The sequence below is a fragment of the Pholcus phalangioides genome, unplaced genomic scaffold, assembly GCF_987345545.1.
Source record: "Pholcus phalangioides strain wild (caught in Gottingen) unplaced genomic scaffold, Ppha-v1.0 ptg000011l_1, whole genome shotgun sequence".
Classification (NCBI taxonomy): domain Eukaryota; kingdom Metazoa; phylum Arthropoda; class Arachnida; order Araneae; family Pholcidae; genus Pholcus; species Pholcus phalangioides.
This window is the reverse complement of record NW_028301604.1, coordinates 24,123,591-24,143,027: the sequence shown is the minus strand read 5'-3', so window position 1 is coordinate 24,143,027 and position 19,437 is coordinate 24,123,591. Positions and strand designations below refer to the sequence as shown.

Here is a 19,437-nt window from a genome sequence, read left to right as displayed (position 1 = left end):
AAGAAAATGCCGAAAGTTTCTGATTGGGAGGATGAAAGGATTTTGCATGAGGTGGCATGGAGATAGCGAATGGCTTACGGTACACAGATGTATGAAATTCAGTGTCTGTCTTTTTAATGAGCACGTCGAGAAAAGGCAGTATATTATTTTTTTCCATTTCATAGGTGAATTCAATATGTGGGTCAATAGAATTCATAAAATTGAATAACTCAGTGACATTGACATCAGTCTCATCAACTAAAGTGAATGTGTCATCAACATACCTGATCCAACCTGATCCATACCTGATCCTCGGACGGATAATTCGGCTATTGCCCAACACTGCTGGCAACATTCACATCATTTTGATTTTGACAAAGCATTTGTTTTTAAAAAAGCAACACACAATTCGGAATTGAATTTTCTCGAGGAATACTTCATCAGAACATGCCAGAATTTCCTCGTTAATGATGGAAGAAACACACCACCTATTTCGTCAGCTTGGACAGGCTTTATTAACCTCAGTCGTGAAAAAACTTTCAACACTTTACAACAGATGGCTCCCCAATTCGCATCCAAAGACCACTCGGACGCAGCAAATACAAAGGCGAACTCTTCGGACGACCAGACGTAAACATCACTCTTCATTCGTGTGAGTTTTGACCACGAGGTCCTGATGACGGCTCTCCATTGAAGAGCCGAAACGCGTCGATCATTCGACCAGTGTAATTTATTTGTCTTAAAAACGTGGCAATTTTTGTATAAATTAAAACCAGGCAAAGTTACTCATTTTTTTTGTGATAATAATAAGTTTGGTTAAAAATTTCTGATTGAATCGTTGTTATTATTTTACTGTTTCCACCAGTCACACATTTGTCAAGCTATAATTTTTACATCCTTCATTGAAGAATTTTACATATGACGAGGAAAGTTAAAAAAAAATCCAAAGGAATATATAAGTATATTGCCGTTTTATTGATCAACATATAATCTGATTAAAACGACAACGTAAAAAAACGATCTCGCAGTAAACACGTACGCACTGTATGCACCTTCCCTCAAAAAATTTGACTTGATAGTGAAGGTAAACGAATTGCCACATTTCGGCAAAAAAAGTGTTGCTTTGGCTAAAAAAACTTTCAAACGCATCTCATTTGCCTAACACGGTACAAATCTGGTGGTAAATTTATCAACATAGAGAGGGGAAAGCTAACACGTAAGCTGTACGTAATAATAGCAAGGTATCACACTACATAGAGAGAAAAAGTGCCAATCGTGAAGGAAGGCTGTGTGTGTGTATGGGGAGAGAGAGAGAACTTGGCTTCTATTGGGATTGAATATCTCAGTTCATTTTGAAGAAGTGACAACCAGATGCTGGCGGAGAAATATACTTTCGTTCGGAATTCGGCACATAACTGACAGTTAGAAAAATGACACGTCACAAAATTTCAAAACCTTATAACTCACTTAATATTCGTTCGATCCAAAAACAGAGAGAAAACACTTTTCCATATCAGTTTTTCACAAGGAATCACGTGTATAATTACTGGGCGGTCGATAGTTACCACCCTGTTTACAACATGCCAGTAAAATTTGATCCCGTCACGTGTGTGTGTGTTATTGCCATAGCCCGAAGTTGGCCACTTCGCTAAATGGCCCACCCAGTCGACCCGGCCAATGTCCGAAATTCGAGTTTTCTCCGGGCTTTGGCCGGCCCCTATATGTAGATCCCTATACATCCCTACATATGTATCACTCTAAGATATCGATATTCAAATTCCTTTGATCGTTAGGGTTGCCATAGCTAACCATGAAAATTATGGTTAGCTGTGGCTAATTATAAATAGCCATTATTATCACACAAAAAATACGCTAACGCGGCGATGACCCCGAATCATAGGGATCGATATATAGGGGCCGGCTGAAGTCCGGCGAAGGAACGAATATCGGGCATTGGCCGGGTCCAATAGGCGAAATGGCCAACCACGGACTTCGGCAGCATCATATATACAGAATACCGGTGAAAAGTTCCTTGGCCTCAAATCACTGGCAAACCGTTGATCCTTCAGGCATAATTCCAACTAGAAAAAGTATCCAAATAACGCGTAGAGACGCTCAGAGACGTCATTCATATTGCAAAGGGTTGTATAGTTATTAAAATAAAAAAAAATCAAGTTTTTATACGGAACCACCCGCCCGAAAACACCCAAACAGGAAGTTTTTGCCCTGTCTCTCTTGAGGAAAACAAAAAAAAAATATCCACGTTTCTGAATGAAATACCGCCGAGATACTTAAATTTAAAAATCGAAGTAAAGTTGTAAAAGAACAGCATAAACTAACGGTCAAGCTCAATATGCTGTTCTTTCTCAACTTTTCAGCGATTTTTTAAATTCAAATACCTCAGCGAATATTTTCCGAAGAAACGTGGAATTTTTTTTTTGTTGGCCGCAGGAGAGACAGGGAAACAATTTTCTAACTGGGTTTTTAGGACAGGGTGGCCGAAGAAAAGGTTAATTTTTTTTATTTCAATAACTTATTTAACCCTTTGCAATATGAATGACGTATCTTAAACCTACACGTTATTTGGACACTTTTCCTAATTGGAAGTATTCCTCTAGGATCAACGTTTCGCCAGTGATTTGCGGCCGAGGGACTTAACCGGTCACCCTGTATGTAGTATTGCATTATGAAATACCGTGAATAAATAAATAAAAATCTATTGACTTATCCAAGTAAATGTACGGATATGAAGTACTGTATATCTACGATAGATGAACTTGCCATGTACAAGTTTTCCCCATCCTGTTACAAATGCCATTTTCCCAGTAAAATCTTCTTTCCGATGAGGAAGGCAAATCGGTACCACATGAGGATGGAACTCGATGGGCGTCTCCATTTCCAATAATGCTAAGTCGTTCTCAAATGTCTGGGCATTGTAATGACGATGAACAACCATTCGTTTAACGTTTCTCGTGATAGGACCTTTAACGTCGCTTAATCCAGTGAGATCGTGAGCTCCCAAAACAACAACAAGTGTAGCTAAAAATCTGTATCAGTGAAAAAAAAGCAACCATTTTATTACAAATCGAAGAAAAATGGCAATTGTGATGTTAAAAAAAAACATGGTTTTTAAATGATATTTTTCTTTATTATTTTTATCTCTTTTTTTTTTTTTTTTTGTTACTCAAGCTTTGAGATCTATCTTGAAAACTATCTTGAAATCAAAATTAGTACTGTAATGTACTGCTTGTAAAAAATGGTTAACTTCGATGAGACAGATGTATATGCATAGTAAAAGGTACTTCTATTTTTTTTACTACTTGTGAGTCGGAATCGATGATAGTTAATGGATATTTTGTTATTTGTGTGTGTTTATCACAAAAACATACGTGCCGATTTCCTAAGTTGAAAAATATGTATTTTGTCAAGTGACGAAACATTTCGCTACCCAAGGAAACATGTAACCCAAATAAGAAAAAATTGGGTATTTTCAGTTACCGTTTTCTCCGGACATTACTATATTTTTTCGGTCATCCCGACTTTTTTTAAATCAAAATTGTCCCTTTGTTTTCCAATATTTTTAATGATACTTGAATTTTTATTTTTCACTGAAATCAAGCAGATTATTATGACCAGGAATTTTCGTCACACGTATTTGTCATGTTAAATTTTTTTTTTTGTAGAATTCATGCTGATCCATTGTGATGTGAGTAGCACTTCAGGCACTTCATTTATCGCCATTGGCGATTTCTTTTTGGAGATCTTAGCGATAATTGGAAACTTTGCTCAGTTTTAGTATTATATTTGACGAAAGTTAGCAATATTTTTCTCGAGAAAACGGTCACTTTGATATCGCAAGGAAACTGCCATTTTCTTTCGGAATTTTTAATTTTTGCGAAGTACAATTTAAGGATTTTTAAGGGTTTTTCTATACAGATACGAAAATTCGGAAGAATCCGGAAGATTTTGATTGGGCCGGAATCACACTATAAAAGTTTAATAAAAAAAGTCCTTTTATAAAACTTGAAAAATGCTACCAATTATGTCATCGGTTGCATTTTTATAGAATGTATCCAATAATCTTATTGGTGACATTTTTCAAGTTTTATAAAAGTCTTTTTACGAAACTTGAAAAATGCTACCAATAAGATCATTGGTTGCATTTTCTAGAATGTTATCAATAACTAATATCTTATTTTGGTGGTATTTTTCAAGTTTTCTAAAAGTTCTTTCATAAAATTTGAAAAATTCAAGCTTATCGGTTAAATCTGCTCGAATGTAACCTATGAGATTTATTGGTTGGATTTTTCAAGTTTTATAAGAGGGATTTTATCAAATTTTTATAATGTAATACTGGCCTTAGTCGAAAAATCGGAAGCATTGGCACCTATGCAAAAAGTATTCGCGATGAATCAAGAAAAAAAAAAAAAAGTAAAATTCTCATGAAAGTACATATCAGTATAAAAATGAAAACGAACATTAATTTTCATGGCTTTCGTTAGGGGCTTTTCAAGTATTACATCAGCAAATATTTTGCCATTTTTGACCCCTTCCCCCGTCAGCAGAAGTCAGCAACACCTTGGCCCACAGGCCAAATGCTGCCTGATATAACCTGCCCCCTCAAACTAATTTTGTAAAAATGAACTAAGCGGCACATTTACACATCGCTTAAGTAAACCGTGGCACAACTGCACAGCATTTAAGTGGGCCGTGGCACATTTCCAGATCTCTCAAGTAGGCCCGTGACACATTCACGGATCACTTAAGTGATCCGCGACGCAGTTCCAGAACACTTAAGTGGCTCCAGTGCGGTTCTACATCACTCAAGTTACCCCGGTACATCCCCAGATAACTTACGTGATACTTGGCACAGTTCCACAGCACTTGAGCGTCCCGGACACATTTCCAGATCATTTGGATCCGCGAAACATTTAGAGATCACTAAAGTGGCTCTGTTGGGACTTATCAATAGGGTGAATGTTAGTTTAGGTGCTCATAAACTAGCGGGAGGATTTTGTCGTTTTTGGCACACTCAGTAAAGATACCATTAAGAATATTTAATATTTTTATAAAAAGTGGTTGATGACGTGAGCATAATCCAAACCCCCCCCCCCCCGTCATCGAAAGTCAGCAAAATCGGGGGAATCTCCCCCCCCCCTCGGTGCTGACGTAATATTAAAATCACCGTTTACCTCGAAAACACGGTTCTTCTTCAGGGCTATTAACCCCCCCCCCCCCCCAGCTTATTCTTCTGCAACTGTGGGGGGAGCCATTATCAGCGGAAAGTTACTGGTCAAACAAGTCAAATTAGTACACTTACTTAATGTTAAAATGCTTCAACTCTGTTTCTCTCTTTCTCATTCCACTCAATGCAATGTACCAAATTTGTTCAGTCTGAGGGATAAACCGATGATAAAATGAAAGGCATCGCTCCCTAAAACCCATTCAGCCTGAACTCGGAATGCCCCACTTGATGTGTCGGAATATTGATAGTTCGGGGCCAAATGTTATGACGCAACTGTTTGAGTCCAATGTAAAATATATATGTAAATTAACAAAAATATTGTATCATTATTCAACGGTCTAGGGCAGTTTTTCCTAAAGTGGGCAATATTGCCCCCCCTGTTGGGTGATGGAATGGTCCAGGGGGCGATAGAAGCTACGAGTGTAAAGTAGGATCCTATGATTTCGTTTGAGTTGGGAGCGACGAGAGAAGAAAATTTCTGAAAAAGGGGACGATGGAACACAAAACGTTTAGGAAACTATGGTATAGGGCAATGTTTCTCAAAGTGTACGTCGCGGCTCCTAAAGACGTCGCTAACCTTTGTGAGGGGCGTTGCGACGAGCTAGAGATGTTGATTTGTGTGCCTTTTATATACGCTTCGAAGTTGTTTTTCTTTATAAGTGAAAATGTCGACTATATATATTTTGGGGAGCTGCAGATAAGCCATGAATTGGGCAAGGGAGCAGCGGGTGAAAAGTGTTTGAGAACCACTGGTCTGAAGTTTTTTTTCTTGTTACAATTATTGACATGTATGTATATCTTTATGGTTTCTTGGTGCAAGCGGGTGAAAAGTTGATTGACAGAAACGTAGTCAGTCCCCCACGACCAAAAAATAATTCAGTCCCGTAAAATACTGGACGTACTGTCACCGCATGTGTTATCTTTAGTCCAACTAAGTTGCTCTCTCCCAACGCATAGCCCTGAATCTGTGTCTGATCGTAATATCCTCGCAACAGATTTCGTGGGCATCTCCATTAAAAAAGTGCTGAATGAAATGAATTCAGCGGCGAATTGAGGTTCGTCAGAGCTGATGCAGTATTACTTACTACTTAACCAAACACCAGCTTTGGACATATCGCTATATTGTAATTAACTGCCATTAATGAGATGGGTTGGAAATGGAGGCGCTGTCTATTGGTGGTCACCTCAAGTTCGTTAGGGAAAATATCTTATCTATATATCCTCCCTCGGGTTCGAATCCAGGACCGTGGCAGCATCTTACCACCACGCCACTCGAGCGCAGTATTACTTACTACTTCACCACACACCAACTCCAGTCATATATCGCCATACGGTAATTTCCAACCATTGTAGTTGGGAGGGAAATGAAAGCTACATCCATCGGTGGTCGCCCTAGGCTCGGTAGGTAAAGAACTTGCTTCTGATGTTCTATGCCCGGATTCGAACCCATGAACCTTGATGGCAACCTTCACAGTGGAAGGCGAGCATCTTTATCACTGCGCCACTCGGGCTAGTATTACTTACTGTCCCCAGCAACGACTTATTTTGTATTCCGCCTGAGGTGTTTTTATACTTGTTTTGATGGTTGCAAAGAATGAAATTTCCACAAAAACACGTAACATTTGTTTTTGTGTTCGTCGCATCAACGTAAACATTTTTTGACATCAGCATTGAAAAACAAATTTATACATATAAAGTGTAGTAAATGAGTAACTGGTGGCATACACCAGTATATGCATTGAACCATCATAACTCACCCAGGTTGACAATGAGCTGCCGTAATGACATATTTGGCATTTATTAAAACTCCTCCGCATTTGTTCTTAACGAACAGACCCAACCACGTGGCTTCTTTCACTAGAGCCTGTTATTGAAAGGCAAAGATACGATCATTTTATAGAGAAAAATAACCAGACTAGAAAATAATTTATATCAAAAAATGTTAGAAAAATAAACTCAAACCTAATTTTGCATTTCGAATCAAGATAAAAATGAGGTATTTGTAAATAGATATTCAAAAAAAACTAAATACATACTGTATGTGTGTGTATATATATATACAGTATTTAGTTTTTTTTTAATTATATATATATATTAATTTATTTTTTCCTTACCTGCCATGGCCATTTGCCAAAATATGTGTTTTTCCCGCCGACGATACGACCAAACGGACGGATGAGCCTTACACCACAATCTGAAATCATTGAATCAATCGCGATCGTTAAGCATAAAAACAAATTCACCATCAAAAGAGTCTGTAGAAACCAATAATGATAATGATTTTTCTTAGTAGAAATTCACTTTCATTAATAATAAGTAAAAATTAAAATGTAACTCGACTGCCCGGCGGCAATCGAGTGGTTAGGGAGCTGGCTTCTGACTGTGCGGGTCTGGGTTCGAATCCCGGTTCGGGCATGGATGTGTACTAACCAATTCCGCGGACAGATCGTAAAGATCTCTTGGGAATATGTGACGATCACGTTGCTCAAAAAAAAGTTTACTCAGTTTGCAGGGTGTCTCAGGCTATCTATCTCTGTAGCGACTGACTTTAGAAACATACTTATTATAAAATGTTTTCAGATGGCATGCAGTTACTGTCCATGAAATGTCATCAATTTTTTTGAGCAGTCGTATACGTGACAGAATAAAAAACAAATGTTTATGCAGTCCCGGTTCTAACATTGTTGATTAGTGAAATATAAACCATATACTATTCAAATTAATTCCTCGAATATCTTAGTATTGCTTCCTAGTTTTATCACAAAATAGAGAAGAAATAAATGAAAAGTCGCTTGAATGAAAAATCATAGCACGTGATCGTATTGAAATCCGAAGCATGATATGTGTAAGTGCGCGTTCTATAAGAATTTAGCGTAAAATCATATATAAAAAAATCAAGAATATAGGTACAGCAAAAAACAATTTATTCTTTTTCAAAGAATCTTCCCTCAGGATGATATGCAATTTTATCCCATCGTTCAATGTATTTTCAAAGCAAATGGAGAAAGTTTTTTCTGGAAACTGCCTCAGAGAGAGTGAGTGAGTGAACTCTGCACAACTGAAATTTTTACCAGTTCATCACTCTTTTTTGATATTTACCCATGATTTGTCGGTTGCACTTGACAATGGGGAACAGATTGACACTATATACACAGATTTTGAAGAACTTTCGATCGAGTAGATCATTATGTACTTTTGACGAAATTACGCTCACAACTTTATTTGTCAAATGAATCTATAGCTTGGTTCACTTCCTATTTGAGTGATGGAACAAACATATCGTTAGGCAGCCATCTCAGGAAATCTTTCTAAACCATATACAATACAAACACGTCTGGTGTTCCTCAAGGGTTCAACCTTGGTCCGTTATTATTTCTAATTTTTGTAAATGACTTACCGTTGTATCTCCAAAATAGCCGTTGCCTCATGTTCGCAGATGACGTAAAATACCATCGATCAATTCAATCCATAGAAGACTACTGGCTCTTCAAAATGATATATTCCGTCTGAATGATTGGTGTCGCGACAACAATCTAAGTCTGAATGTTTCAAAGTGTTTTCATTCACGTGAAAATTGCATGGATTGCTTTACGATTATATCGTAGAAGCAACAGCTATAGAAAAGAGCCTTTCAATGGATTTAGGTGTAATTTTCAAGACTGATTTTGAACTTCAGCGTTCACGCGGAAAGTGTCCTGCCAAAGTCCAACAAGTCATTTGGCTTTATCGTTAGGTTCTCTGGACCATTCACCTCTGTTCCAGCGATGGTACGACTATATTTCGCATATATCTTACCCTCACTTGAGTATGCTCAGTAATATGGGGCCATATTCCTACAGCGATGGGCGTGCGTATATATTGTACGTGTACAGAATAAATTTTTGCGGTCATTATTCCGGAAGGATTTTGGTGTTGGTGTGTACGTTCCAGATGTACCTACTTCGGATCTCCTCTCTCTTTCAAGATGGCATCTCTCGATAGCAGACGTACAATGCGAGAACTGTCATTTCTACACAAAGTTTTTCTCGTCAGAATTAATGACTCTTATTTGACGAGTCTAATTAGCATCTCTGTGCGATCTCGCGAGTTCCCGCAATGCTTTTTTATATACCTCGTGCACGCTCACGAACATTTTGGATACTTCACCTATTTTGCGGGCATGTAGAAATTATAACACGGGTGAATTCCCAGATATTTTTCATAAAGATTCCTCATTTCACTAGGTATATATATATACTCTGTAAATATTTCTCATTAATGTTTTTTTTTATCTCTAAGTGTGCTTTCCCATCATGATTTTTTTTTCTCTTGTTTTCATTTGTTTTTCATATTAATTTTCTTCTGTTTACTTATCTTTTTATTTTGTTATTTTTGTGAAATTCATCTATTTTTCGGTTTTTTATTTTTTTTAATCTTGGATAGACTTAGCTTTGTCTTCCTTGTGTATCGAATTACCAATTTTTATTTCCATTACGTATATATATATAAACTGAAGAGCCAAAAAACTGGTACAGGCATGCGTATGCAAATAAAGAGATATGGAACCAATCAGAGTACGGCGCTGCGGTCGACAACGCCTATATAACATAACAAGTGTCTGGCGTAGTTGTTAGATCGGTTACTGCTGCTACAATGGCAGGTTATCGAGATTTAAGTGAGTTTGAACGTGGTGTTATAGTCGGCACACGAGAGATGGGACATAGCATCTCCGAGGTAGCGATGAAACCACTGGCCACGTACGACCATTTCACGAGTGTACCGTGAATATCGGGAATCCGGTAAAAAATTAAATCTACGACATCGCTGCGGCCGAAAAAGATCATGCAAGAACAGGACCAACGACGACTGCCGAAAATCATTAAACGTGACAGACGTGCAACCCTTCCGCAAATTGCTGCAGGTTTCAATGCTGGGCCATCAACAAGTGTCAGCGTGCGAACCATTCAACAAAACATCATCGATATGGGCTTTCGGAGCCGAAGGCCCACTCGTGTACCCTTGATGACTGCACGACACAAAGCTTTACGCCTCGCTTGGGCCCGACAACACCGACATTGGACTGTTGAGGACTGGAAACACGTTGCCTGGTCTGACGACTCTCGGTTCCAATTGCTTCGAGCTGATGGACGTGTACGGGTATGGAGACAACCTCATGAATCCATGGACCCTACATGTCAACAGGGGACTGTTCAAGCTGGTGGAGGCTCTGTGATGGTATGGGGCGTGTGCAGTTCGCGTGATATGGGACCCCTGATACGTCTAGATACGACTCTGACAGGTGACAGGTACGTAAGCATCCTGTCTGATCACCTGCACCCATTCATGTCCATTGTGCATTCCGACGAACTTGGACAATTTCAGCAGGACAATGCGACACCCCACACGTCCAGAATTGTTACAAAGTGGCTCCAGGAACACTCTTCTGACTTTAGACACTTCCGCTGGCCACCTAAATCCCCAGACATGAACATTATTGAACATATCTGGGATGCCTTGCAACGTGCTGTTCAGAAGAGATCTCCACCCCCCTCTTACTCCTACGGATTTATGGACAGCCCTGCAGGATTCATGGTGTCAATTACCTCCAGCACTACTTCAGACATTAGTCGAGTCCATGCCACGTCGTGTTGCGGCACTTCTGCGGGCTCGCGGGGGCCCTACACGATATTATGCAGGTTTACAAGTTTTTTGGGCTCTTCAGTGTATATATTTCATGATGTGTTTATTTGGTTATTTATTTTTTAACGCGTAAATTTGATGAATTATTTTATTGTTATTATTTTACTTTTATTTTCATTACTTTATTGTATTTTTATGTCCGTAGTGGTTTTCCATCTCTGTAATTGGTCTCAGCCTATTGAGATGTGCAAATAAATAAATGTGTTGTCACAAACTTGTCAAAGCTGAAACGTAATGTGTAAATGCAATATTAAAATCATCATCATGCCACGATCACTTTACATTCCGGATCTGGCAGCATGCGATTCCTAGCTGTTTCCGATGTTGAAGGAGAAGCACCGAGGGAGAATTATTAGTTATTTAAGCTGTGTGTAGGATTAAGACAGCTTCCAGAAAAGGCTGCCAAGGACCATTGCATAACATCTGAAGGAAGATACTTTGAAAAGAGTAAATTATTTTTTGCTGTAACTATTTTTCTGGATTTTTCTGATTTTACTTTAAGTTCTTATGGAACGCACCTTGTACAATAATGGAAAAATAGTGATGATGGTGAGGGAGGGGCATGAGATGATGACGATTGTAAGATAGAATGTATCAATACAAATATAAATACAAGGCCACAACAGGCAAAATGCCCAACGAGGTGGCTGAGAAAAAGATGTCCATAAAAATATGGATGTCATATATTTCCAAAAAAATATAGCAACCCAATTAAAAATGCAATTAACAAAAATTATAATCAATATATATGCACATGATAATACTATACAATGCCCATAAAGAATACTTATGCTTGTCTTATACTAAGTATGGATAGTTTCTCGATTTACTCCAACATGTTTATCGTATTTATTTTTACTCTTCAATGACGGAGTAACGAGGAGAAAAATTAAAAATTGAGCCGAAATGTTGGAGAAATATAGAGTGCCAGAGAAGTCGTTAACCAGCGAAAGAATGTTGATGAATCTGAAAAGCTTCAAAGAAAAGAAATGCAGCGAAACCTCGATATAACGATATTCTGCGGACCAAGAAAAATTATCGTTGTAGAGGGCTTCTCGTTATATCGAGATGTTACATTATCATCAGTCGCCGAACAAATTCATGCTGTTATTGGCATCTTATCTGAATTGGCGTTGTTATAAAACCATAAAAAATGTCTATTTAAGTATTTATTCGCAACAAAAAATTCTAGTTGATTAGTTAATAAAATTCAGTTTGTTTTTCCGCACTGTAAAGCGGTTTTTTATACAATACTTTTGTGTAGTACACAGAAAGTGGTTTCACAGCAACTTCATCAACACTTTTGGAGGGCAAACAGTGCAAAATACCAATGTTGTTAAACATCCTCGAACAAACGAAAACTGGTGAGGAATTTAAAAATATATTGAAAGTGATTTTGAGCGATACATAAAGACATCATTGTAGCAGTCTCAAAATCTCAACAAATATCGTTATAGAGGGATTTATCGTAGTAGAGGATATCGTTTTATCGAGAGGAGTTCATAATTAGACTATAGGCAATTTCAAACAAGATTTGTAAAAAATGTCATTGTAGAGGAATATATCGTTATATCGAGTATCATTGTAGCGAGGTTTCACTGTATAAGTCAAGGTCTTTTGAATGATTCTGCTTGTATCAAGATTGAAATGGTGATTATTAGTCCAGCAATGTTGGGCAAGAGAGAATTGTTTGAGCTCCTGATTTTTAACACATCGTTTTTTTTCGGAGAGGCAAAATTTCAGACATTTTATGGTTTGGAATACAGTGTACATTGTCCCATGAGGTACAAACGTCAAGGAGAGGTAGAAAGCATCAAAAAGATTGAGAATTGCATAGGAACTCATGACCGGAAGCGTCATCGTACGCCGCTAGGCGGTTCTGTTCATGACAGCTCCCGTTCATATACCGTTGCATGCTCTTCCTACGGCAAATACCGGTCGAATGAGGAAACATCCCATATTTCCGCTCCAGCTCTGTCTCGAACAGCACTGCCGAGCGGCGACGTTTCCGGTCGTGGATTCCTATGTAATTCTCAATCCTTTTGATGTTCTCTACCTCCACTTAAAGTTTGTACCTCTATTTATGGGACACCTTGTATATGAAAGACCGCACTAACAAGACCTGAACAGTTGGAGTACTTACAATATTTCCTGTCAGTGCGGTGTCTTACACTCTGTCCCAAAAGTTTATAGAATCTCGAAAAACTTGTTTTTCAGACGAATAAATATAAATGCATGAATAAAAGATATTGTGCCACAGACCAGATGTGATTGGCATTCAACAACTCATTCAAAAGGAAAATAAATTTTATACCAAAATAAAAACCAAAAACAAATGAGGGCCTAAAAGTTTATAGAATAATCAAATACATTATAATTTCTGGCAAACTCGTGTTGATTAATAATTGATAATTTTTCCATTATCTTCAACGACATCAAACAAACATCTTCAACCTGTTACTCGCAAGCACCATGGAACTCCCTGAAACCCAAAGAGTGCTTGAGGCTCGTGTCCGATTTCGAGTTCACCAGCCCTTGATCAACGTCCCAATTAAATACCTTGTACAAATTCTATTGAAGGATTAAAATCCTGATTTCATGTACGTATGTCAATTTTGCCGTAAGGGTGCTCTTCTTTTGATGATGGGTACAGGCAGTGCTTGCGACTAGAAAAGGTTTGAAGACCTCTGGAGCAGACTTTATGGAACATTACGTTCCACGCACTTTCTATCTGACTGAGATCAGGACTCATCGGCGGCCAGTCCAGTAGAGTCACATTTTTCATTTTGAAATAGGTTTTCGAAACGTTGGAAATATGCATGGGAGCATTATCATGCTGAAAAGCACCAGTTCTAGCTACCTAAAATTTAATCAAAAATAATGAAATGATTTTCTAGTGCCTACATGTATTTTTGTGCGTCCTTTCTCCTATCTAGGATTGCTAAAGGTGTGTGTTTATTGAATGTTGAGGCCGCTCATACCTTCACCCTGATATCTGTTAAAGTAAGAGCGTAGCTATTTCCTCAAATCATGACAATACCTAGTACATGCATCGAGACAATATGGAAGAAGGGGCTATATCTTATTCTCGAAACAGCTGCATGGTGTTTTGATTTATGTATTTTAAGCTTTCTGCGGCGGATATTTCTTCATCTATTTGCATGTCATTCGAAAACATTTTATAAATATTTATTGGAAGTATGTTTTTAAAGTCAAGGGTTGAAGAGACAAACAACACTGGACAAACAATATAGTCTTTATACATAGTTCAGCTTTTCATGGTTTTTTTTTTTGCAGAAAATTTTTTACTTGAAGAATACTGATCTGAAAGTAATATTGAAAACTAATTTCTCACCTTTTTTGTAATCCAAGGTTTCCGCGGTTGATGGAACGTCAAATATCGTAGAATTACCATCACTAAAATTGGGACTTGTTGTGGAGAATATTTTAGAAACCGAATCTGTTGAGTTATCGACTGAAATAGTTTTAATAGCAGATACAGCTGTAGATGAAATCTCACGAGTAGTAGTTATCAGCTCGTTAGAATCAGGTGCGATGACGTGTGACTGATGTACTGAGTGGTAAGATATGTCTATTTCCGTGGCTTTATCGTAACTTGGTGTCGTCTCATTTTGAAAATTTTCACTATCTTGGGTACTCGATGAGTTGGCATCAAAAATTTCGTTAATATTCGATGTTGCATCTGAATAGTATGTCACAGAATTGGTAGTTTCGTCTAAACTTTGTTGTACATTAGAGCTCGTCAGATCTCCGACATAATTTGTGTTATCGTTATTTTGATTAAGAATTACACCATCAAAATCTTCATTTTTATCACCATTTGCATCGAGATGATTGTTAATAACAACCTCATAAGTATTTATATTCAAATTCGAATCAAAAGTGTGAAACTGTTCAGGTAAATTTGTGGATGTCACATCAGCAGTAATTTTGTCATAATTTTGTACTGAAGCCGAGGACTGGTTGAGCGTTTGAAGTAAATCACTGAAATGTTCCGTTTCCTCGTAGGTCATTGTACTAGTAGAAATCGAAAAATGAGAGGTAGTTTGACTAGTTTGGCTTTCAAGAATTTTTGATGTGTTTTGGGAATCTGAAATAGTAGTGGAAGGTTTGTAAGTTAGTTTTAAAATATTGAGATAGTCACTGAAGTCCTCAAACGTTGAACCGGTGAACATTGAATCAATATCATTTTCGACAGTACGGTTTTTTTGTTGCTGTTGAGTTTGCGTTGATACGTTTTGTGTCGTCACAGACAGATTTGTTGTGTTTTGTCGCACATGTGAACTGGACTGAATGTGAGTTGTTCCACCATTTTGTCCATTAGTAGAACTGGTTGCATCATTGCTTTCTTTGGTTACGAACTGAGAATGACTGTCGAACTGCGTTTCTTCGGAAAGCATTGTTTCGGTGCTATTTCCAATAATTGAATGGAAAATATGAAATACAGTTGATGGAATAGTGTAGTTCGTCATGGCATGTATATGATTGTCGGCTGTATTTGCGTCATAGGATGGCGTGCTTCCTATCGACAGCACAACTTTATTTGGCACTTTTCTCAAAAGTGTTGTATCGTCATCTTGGGTGCCTGTGACTTCATAAATACTCTCCGTTTGGTTGTTACTGACAACGTCATCTTCAATACCCGATAAAGTCATTTCAAAGACATCATTTGAGTTCTGGGTATCGCCAGTAATTTCAGAAAACTTTAATGCTAAAGGACTTGAAAATGTTTCGTGCGCGTTAGAATTCGTCTCAGTTTCAGTTTCTACTGTATCATGGTGAACAAAAAATGTTACCCCTTTGTTCAAAAGAATTTCAGACTGTTCGGTAGACATTTTTCCAGTAGACATTTCATGTATCGGTAAAATATGTTTTGAAAGATCAGTCGACAGAAAATCACCTTGATCTATTGCATTTGTTGACATTTCACTTAAACCCAGCACAGATGTATGAGTGGTTGTTGAGAGATCTATATCTATTTGAAATTTATCTTCTGATAATATATCATTACTCCCGTTATTTGGTGAGTTTGAGTTATTTGTTTTTTCTAAGTCATTTTTTGTACTCGATACAATAGCGTTACTCAAACTCGCGTCGTTCAAAAATACATATGAATCGTTTTCATTCCCCATCTGGGAGGATAAATCTGAATGAAGATTTAAGGTGTCGGTCTCGGAATTATTTCGAGAATACGTAGTTATATTCACATTAACATTTATATTAGTTATTGAGCTATTAAATTCGTCATTACCAGACATATTTATTTGGGTGGAATTTAACTCGACGGCCTCAGAAGAAGGGGATGTGAGGCCAAGAGCTTGTATTTTAAGAATTGTATATGCTTGTGTAACAGTTGGTGATACTTCTTTCTGAATTTCCGTAATATCTTCGCTTTCACTTAAATATGATTCTGTAAGAGTGCTTGCTTCGGTGCTCCCGTCAAAAGCTTGGAAAACTGACGATAAAGAATAATCTTTCGAAGACTCAACATCAAATGATGCGTTTAAATCCAGAGAAGAAACAAAAGTAACGTTTTCTGTTGATTCAAATGTTGATTGGTCACTTGAATTTGACAGCGAAGTCAAAGCAGTAACAGAGAAATCTTGCGTGGTATCCGTATTTTTTCCGTAAAAAGAAGTGTAATAAGAATTGTTCAGAATGGAAAATGCATCTTCAGTATGAGTAGTTTCGTCTGTTACCAAAATGTTCACATTTGTAGACGTTGCTCCCAACTTGCAACAAGCTCCGAACAGGAAACCATCTATACAAGTGGCAAGTGAAACACCATTCTGGCTGATGCAATCCCATTTAAATAAGCAAACTCCAGAGTTTCCTGCTGAGTCTTGACAAGGCTTTTTACTCATCGTAAATGATCGTTCTGTCAAAAAAAAACAAGAATGTGTACATTAAAAAATCATACATAAAATGGTAATAATAAATGTTTGACATACTCGTGAACATTCACACCGTATCGTTTCACAGAATAAATATTTCATTTAAAATCATTTTCTACCCACTACACCTGCATAGTCACAAGTTGAAAAATTTCTATCTGAAACTTATGGGTTTAACTTTTTTTATTTTTTTAGGTCTATTGAAATGTCTGATATAAGAAAACTAAGAAAGGGGTGAGACACATACAACTCTATTATTATACGTCAAATATTGAAGTCATTCATTGTACTGTGAAGATTTTTACGGAATACTATGCATGCATACTTGAAGTAAATGATAAGACAATTTTTGGTAGAAAGGCCTATACAACACAGAAAGGTAAAAAAGTTATAATAAATTTTACATTTCAATTTTACACCTTTGAAAACTCGAGCTTATACACAGAGTGGCCACTTTATTATGACCACTTCGTCAATATTTCTTTAGGCAATCATTTGCCTTTAGCGCAGCTTCTTCTTGGTACTGACTCTATGGGATGTTGATAGGTCATTTGTGAAACCTGAGACCATGCTTGATGAATGGCACTTTCCCATAATCTGAGATTGGGTAGTTGTGCGTGTCTGATGGCTCTTTTAACCATATCCCACAAATGCTCAATGGGATTGAGATCTGGGGATTGTGGGGGACATCTAAGCAAAATAATCTCTCCTTCATGTTCCTCACACCAATCCTGTACAACTCTGGCGATGGCAGGACGCCTTATCTTGTTAAAAGTAGCCATCACCATTGAGATGAACCCTAGACTTAACAGGATGTACTTGGCCAGTAACGATGTTTAGGTATAATGTCTTATCCAGACGTTCATGAACATGAATTAAAGAGCCCAAAAAGCATGCCATCACATTGCTTCCACCAGCTTGATGGGTTGTAGCAATGCACTTGGCATCCATGCTTTCGTGCTATTTCGAGTGAAAAAATCCTCACTCGACCATCTGCATGGTGTAATTGAAAAAATGATTCATCGGACCACATAACTTGTTTCCAATTATCCACTGTCCAATCCTTGCGCTCCTGATCGAATTCGAGACCTTTCTTCTTGTATTTTTCATACAATGCATTGTACGGCAAACAGTGTGTTCAGAGATCCTTTGAAACGATCTTTTATTAGGATCATCTGCAATTTGTTGGATAGTTACCATTCTGTTGTCTTTTACAAGTTTGGAGACTTTGTTCCACCCGACCATTCACCAGTCGGTGATGACCACAAGTTGCTCGTTGAGACCCAGATTTTTGCCTGTCATTGAACACTTAACTACAGCTTGAACATACTTGAACATTTCGCAAATGCGGTAGTTTCGCTGATACTCGCTTCCATGGCTCCAAGATCTTACAATCACCCCAAGTTCAACGTCCGTCAAATCATTTTTCCCTTATATCTTTGCAGACGCAATTCACCTATATTACTGTCTTAGGAACTAAGCTTTTCTTTTTAATACTAGCCTAGCCCTCTAGCGACAACAGTCATATGGTCATGATGAAGTGGCCACTCGGTGTATTTCTTCGAAAAGAAATTTCTGTAATATGTGAATGTGAGTATAAAAACACACAATTGGCGGGAGTAATCGCCTCAGGGTGATTTTGGGTGTAAGGTTTCATAGAAATCGAGAGTTTTGTGAACATTTTCTCATCTATCAAAGAAACTCCCCCTTTGTAAAGAAATTCTTTTTTTATCTTATTGAGAATTTTTATAAATTTTATTTAACTACACTAAAATCTAGTTTTTCAAAGAAAATTAATGCCTTCTATTCTATTCATTCATGGTTTGAAAAAGATTGGACTGCATGTAATGGAAATTAATGGAATCGTTTGTGAATTTTTTCATTACTGTAATTATAAACGCTGAAGTAAGCAAAGAATTATCTAACTACAAATTTCCTTGATGAGACATCCCTATGTATCGTTAAATACGAATAGAAAATGTCATCTTGCATCAATTCCAATCATATGTATAAACTCTTTTACAAATTATCATTTAATCAAAGGAGAAACAACCGTTGACTTGAAATTCATATAATCAAACAAAGTACTTCCAATGAATAAATTGGTTCACCCACCGAAAATAACCATTCAGAATGATGGAAGATTTTCTCATGATGAAATCTGATTAAAATATAAGCCGATCGAAATATTTCCATGCAGAAAAACTTGAAACAAAATATTTACTACATGAACGCTATTAATTGTTAAACGTAAATCGATTTCGCACAATCCCCCTTTCTCCCATATAGAAACTAGTTTCGGAAAGAATTAAGCGATGGAATAGGAAATATATATTCTGCTGAGAGAAAGAAGAACACAATCGATTGCGTGCGAATGTGACTGAACAGAGTAAATGGGTCTAGTGTGAGAAGTAGAGGTCGAACCATCATGAAAATTTCCATAGTAAATAGTGCCACGGTCCACTGAACTATACTTTTTATAAACCCTACTGTGAATATAACAACTCTGAAGTGTTCCTTGATTCTCTAACGATTGTAAAAAAAATCAACTCGAAACTATTAAAAGTAATTACTTATTATATTTGGATTTATAACCAAATCAAAATCTAAAAAACAAAC

At 37.4% G+C, this 19,437-nt stretch overlaps 1 protein-coding gene and 1 long non-coding RNA gene across 6 annotated transcripts in view; one reads left to right on the top strand and one right to left on the bottom strand.

Moving 5' to 3' along the window:
• Positions 1-19,437, top strand: part of LOC149080254 (uncharacterized) — a 151,306-nt gene that overhangs the window by 118,279 nt on the left and 13,590 nt on the right. For both annotated transcript variants that reach the window (XR_016193556.1, XR_016193557.1), the window contains one exon: positions 17,014-17,197. This is a non-coding gene — a long non-coding RNA (uncharacterized LOC149080254). The remainder of the gene's footprint in view (positions 1-17,013; positions 17,198-19,437) is intronic.
• The window catches only part of LOC149080255 (uncharacterized), a 38,282-nt gene that overhangs the window by 6,536 nt on the left and 12,309 nt on the right, over positions 1-19,437 (bottom strand). For 2 of the 4 annotated variants that reach the window (XM_089239342.1, XM_089239344.1), the window contains exons 4-7: positions 14,259-16,802; positions 7,339-7,418; positions 6,982-7,088; positions 2,761-3,026 (exon numbers count right to left, since the gene is read on the bottom strand). In XM_089239342.1, the coding sequence (XP_089095468.1) occupies positions 2,761-3,026; positions 6,982-7,088; positions 7,339-7,418; positions 14,259-16,802 (2,997 nt within the window). Of the gene's footprint in view, positions 1-2,734; positions 3,027-6,981; positions 7,089-7,338; positions 7,419-14,258; positions 16,803-19,437 lie in introns of all 4 variants that reach the window. The other 2 variants (XM_089239341.1, XM_089239343.1) reach the window with 1 other exon arrangement.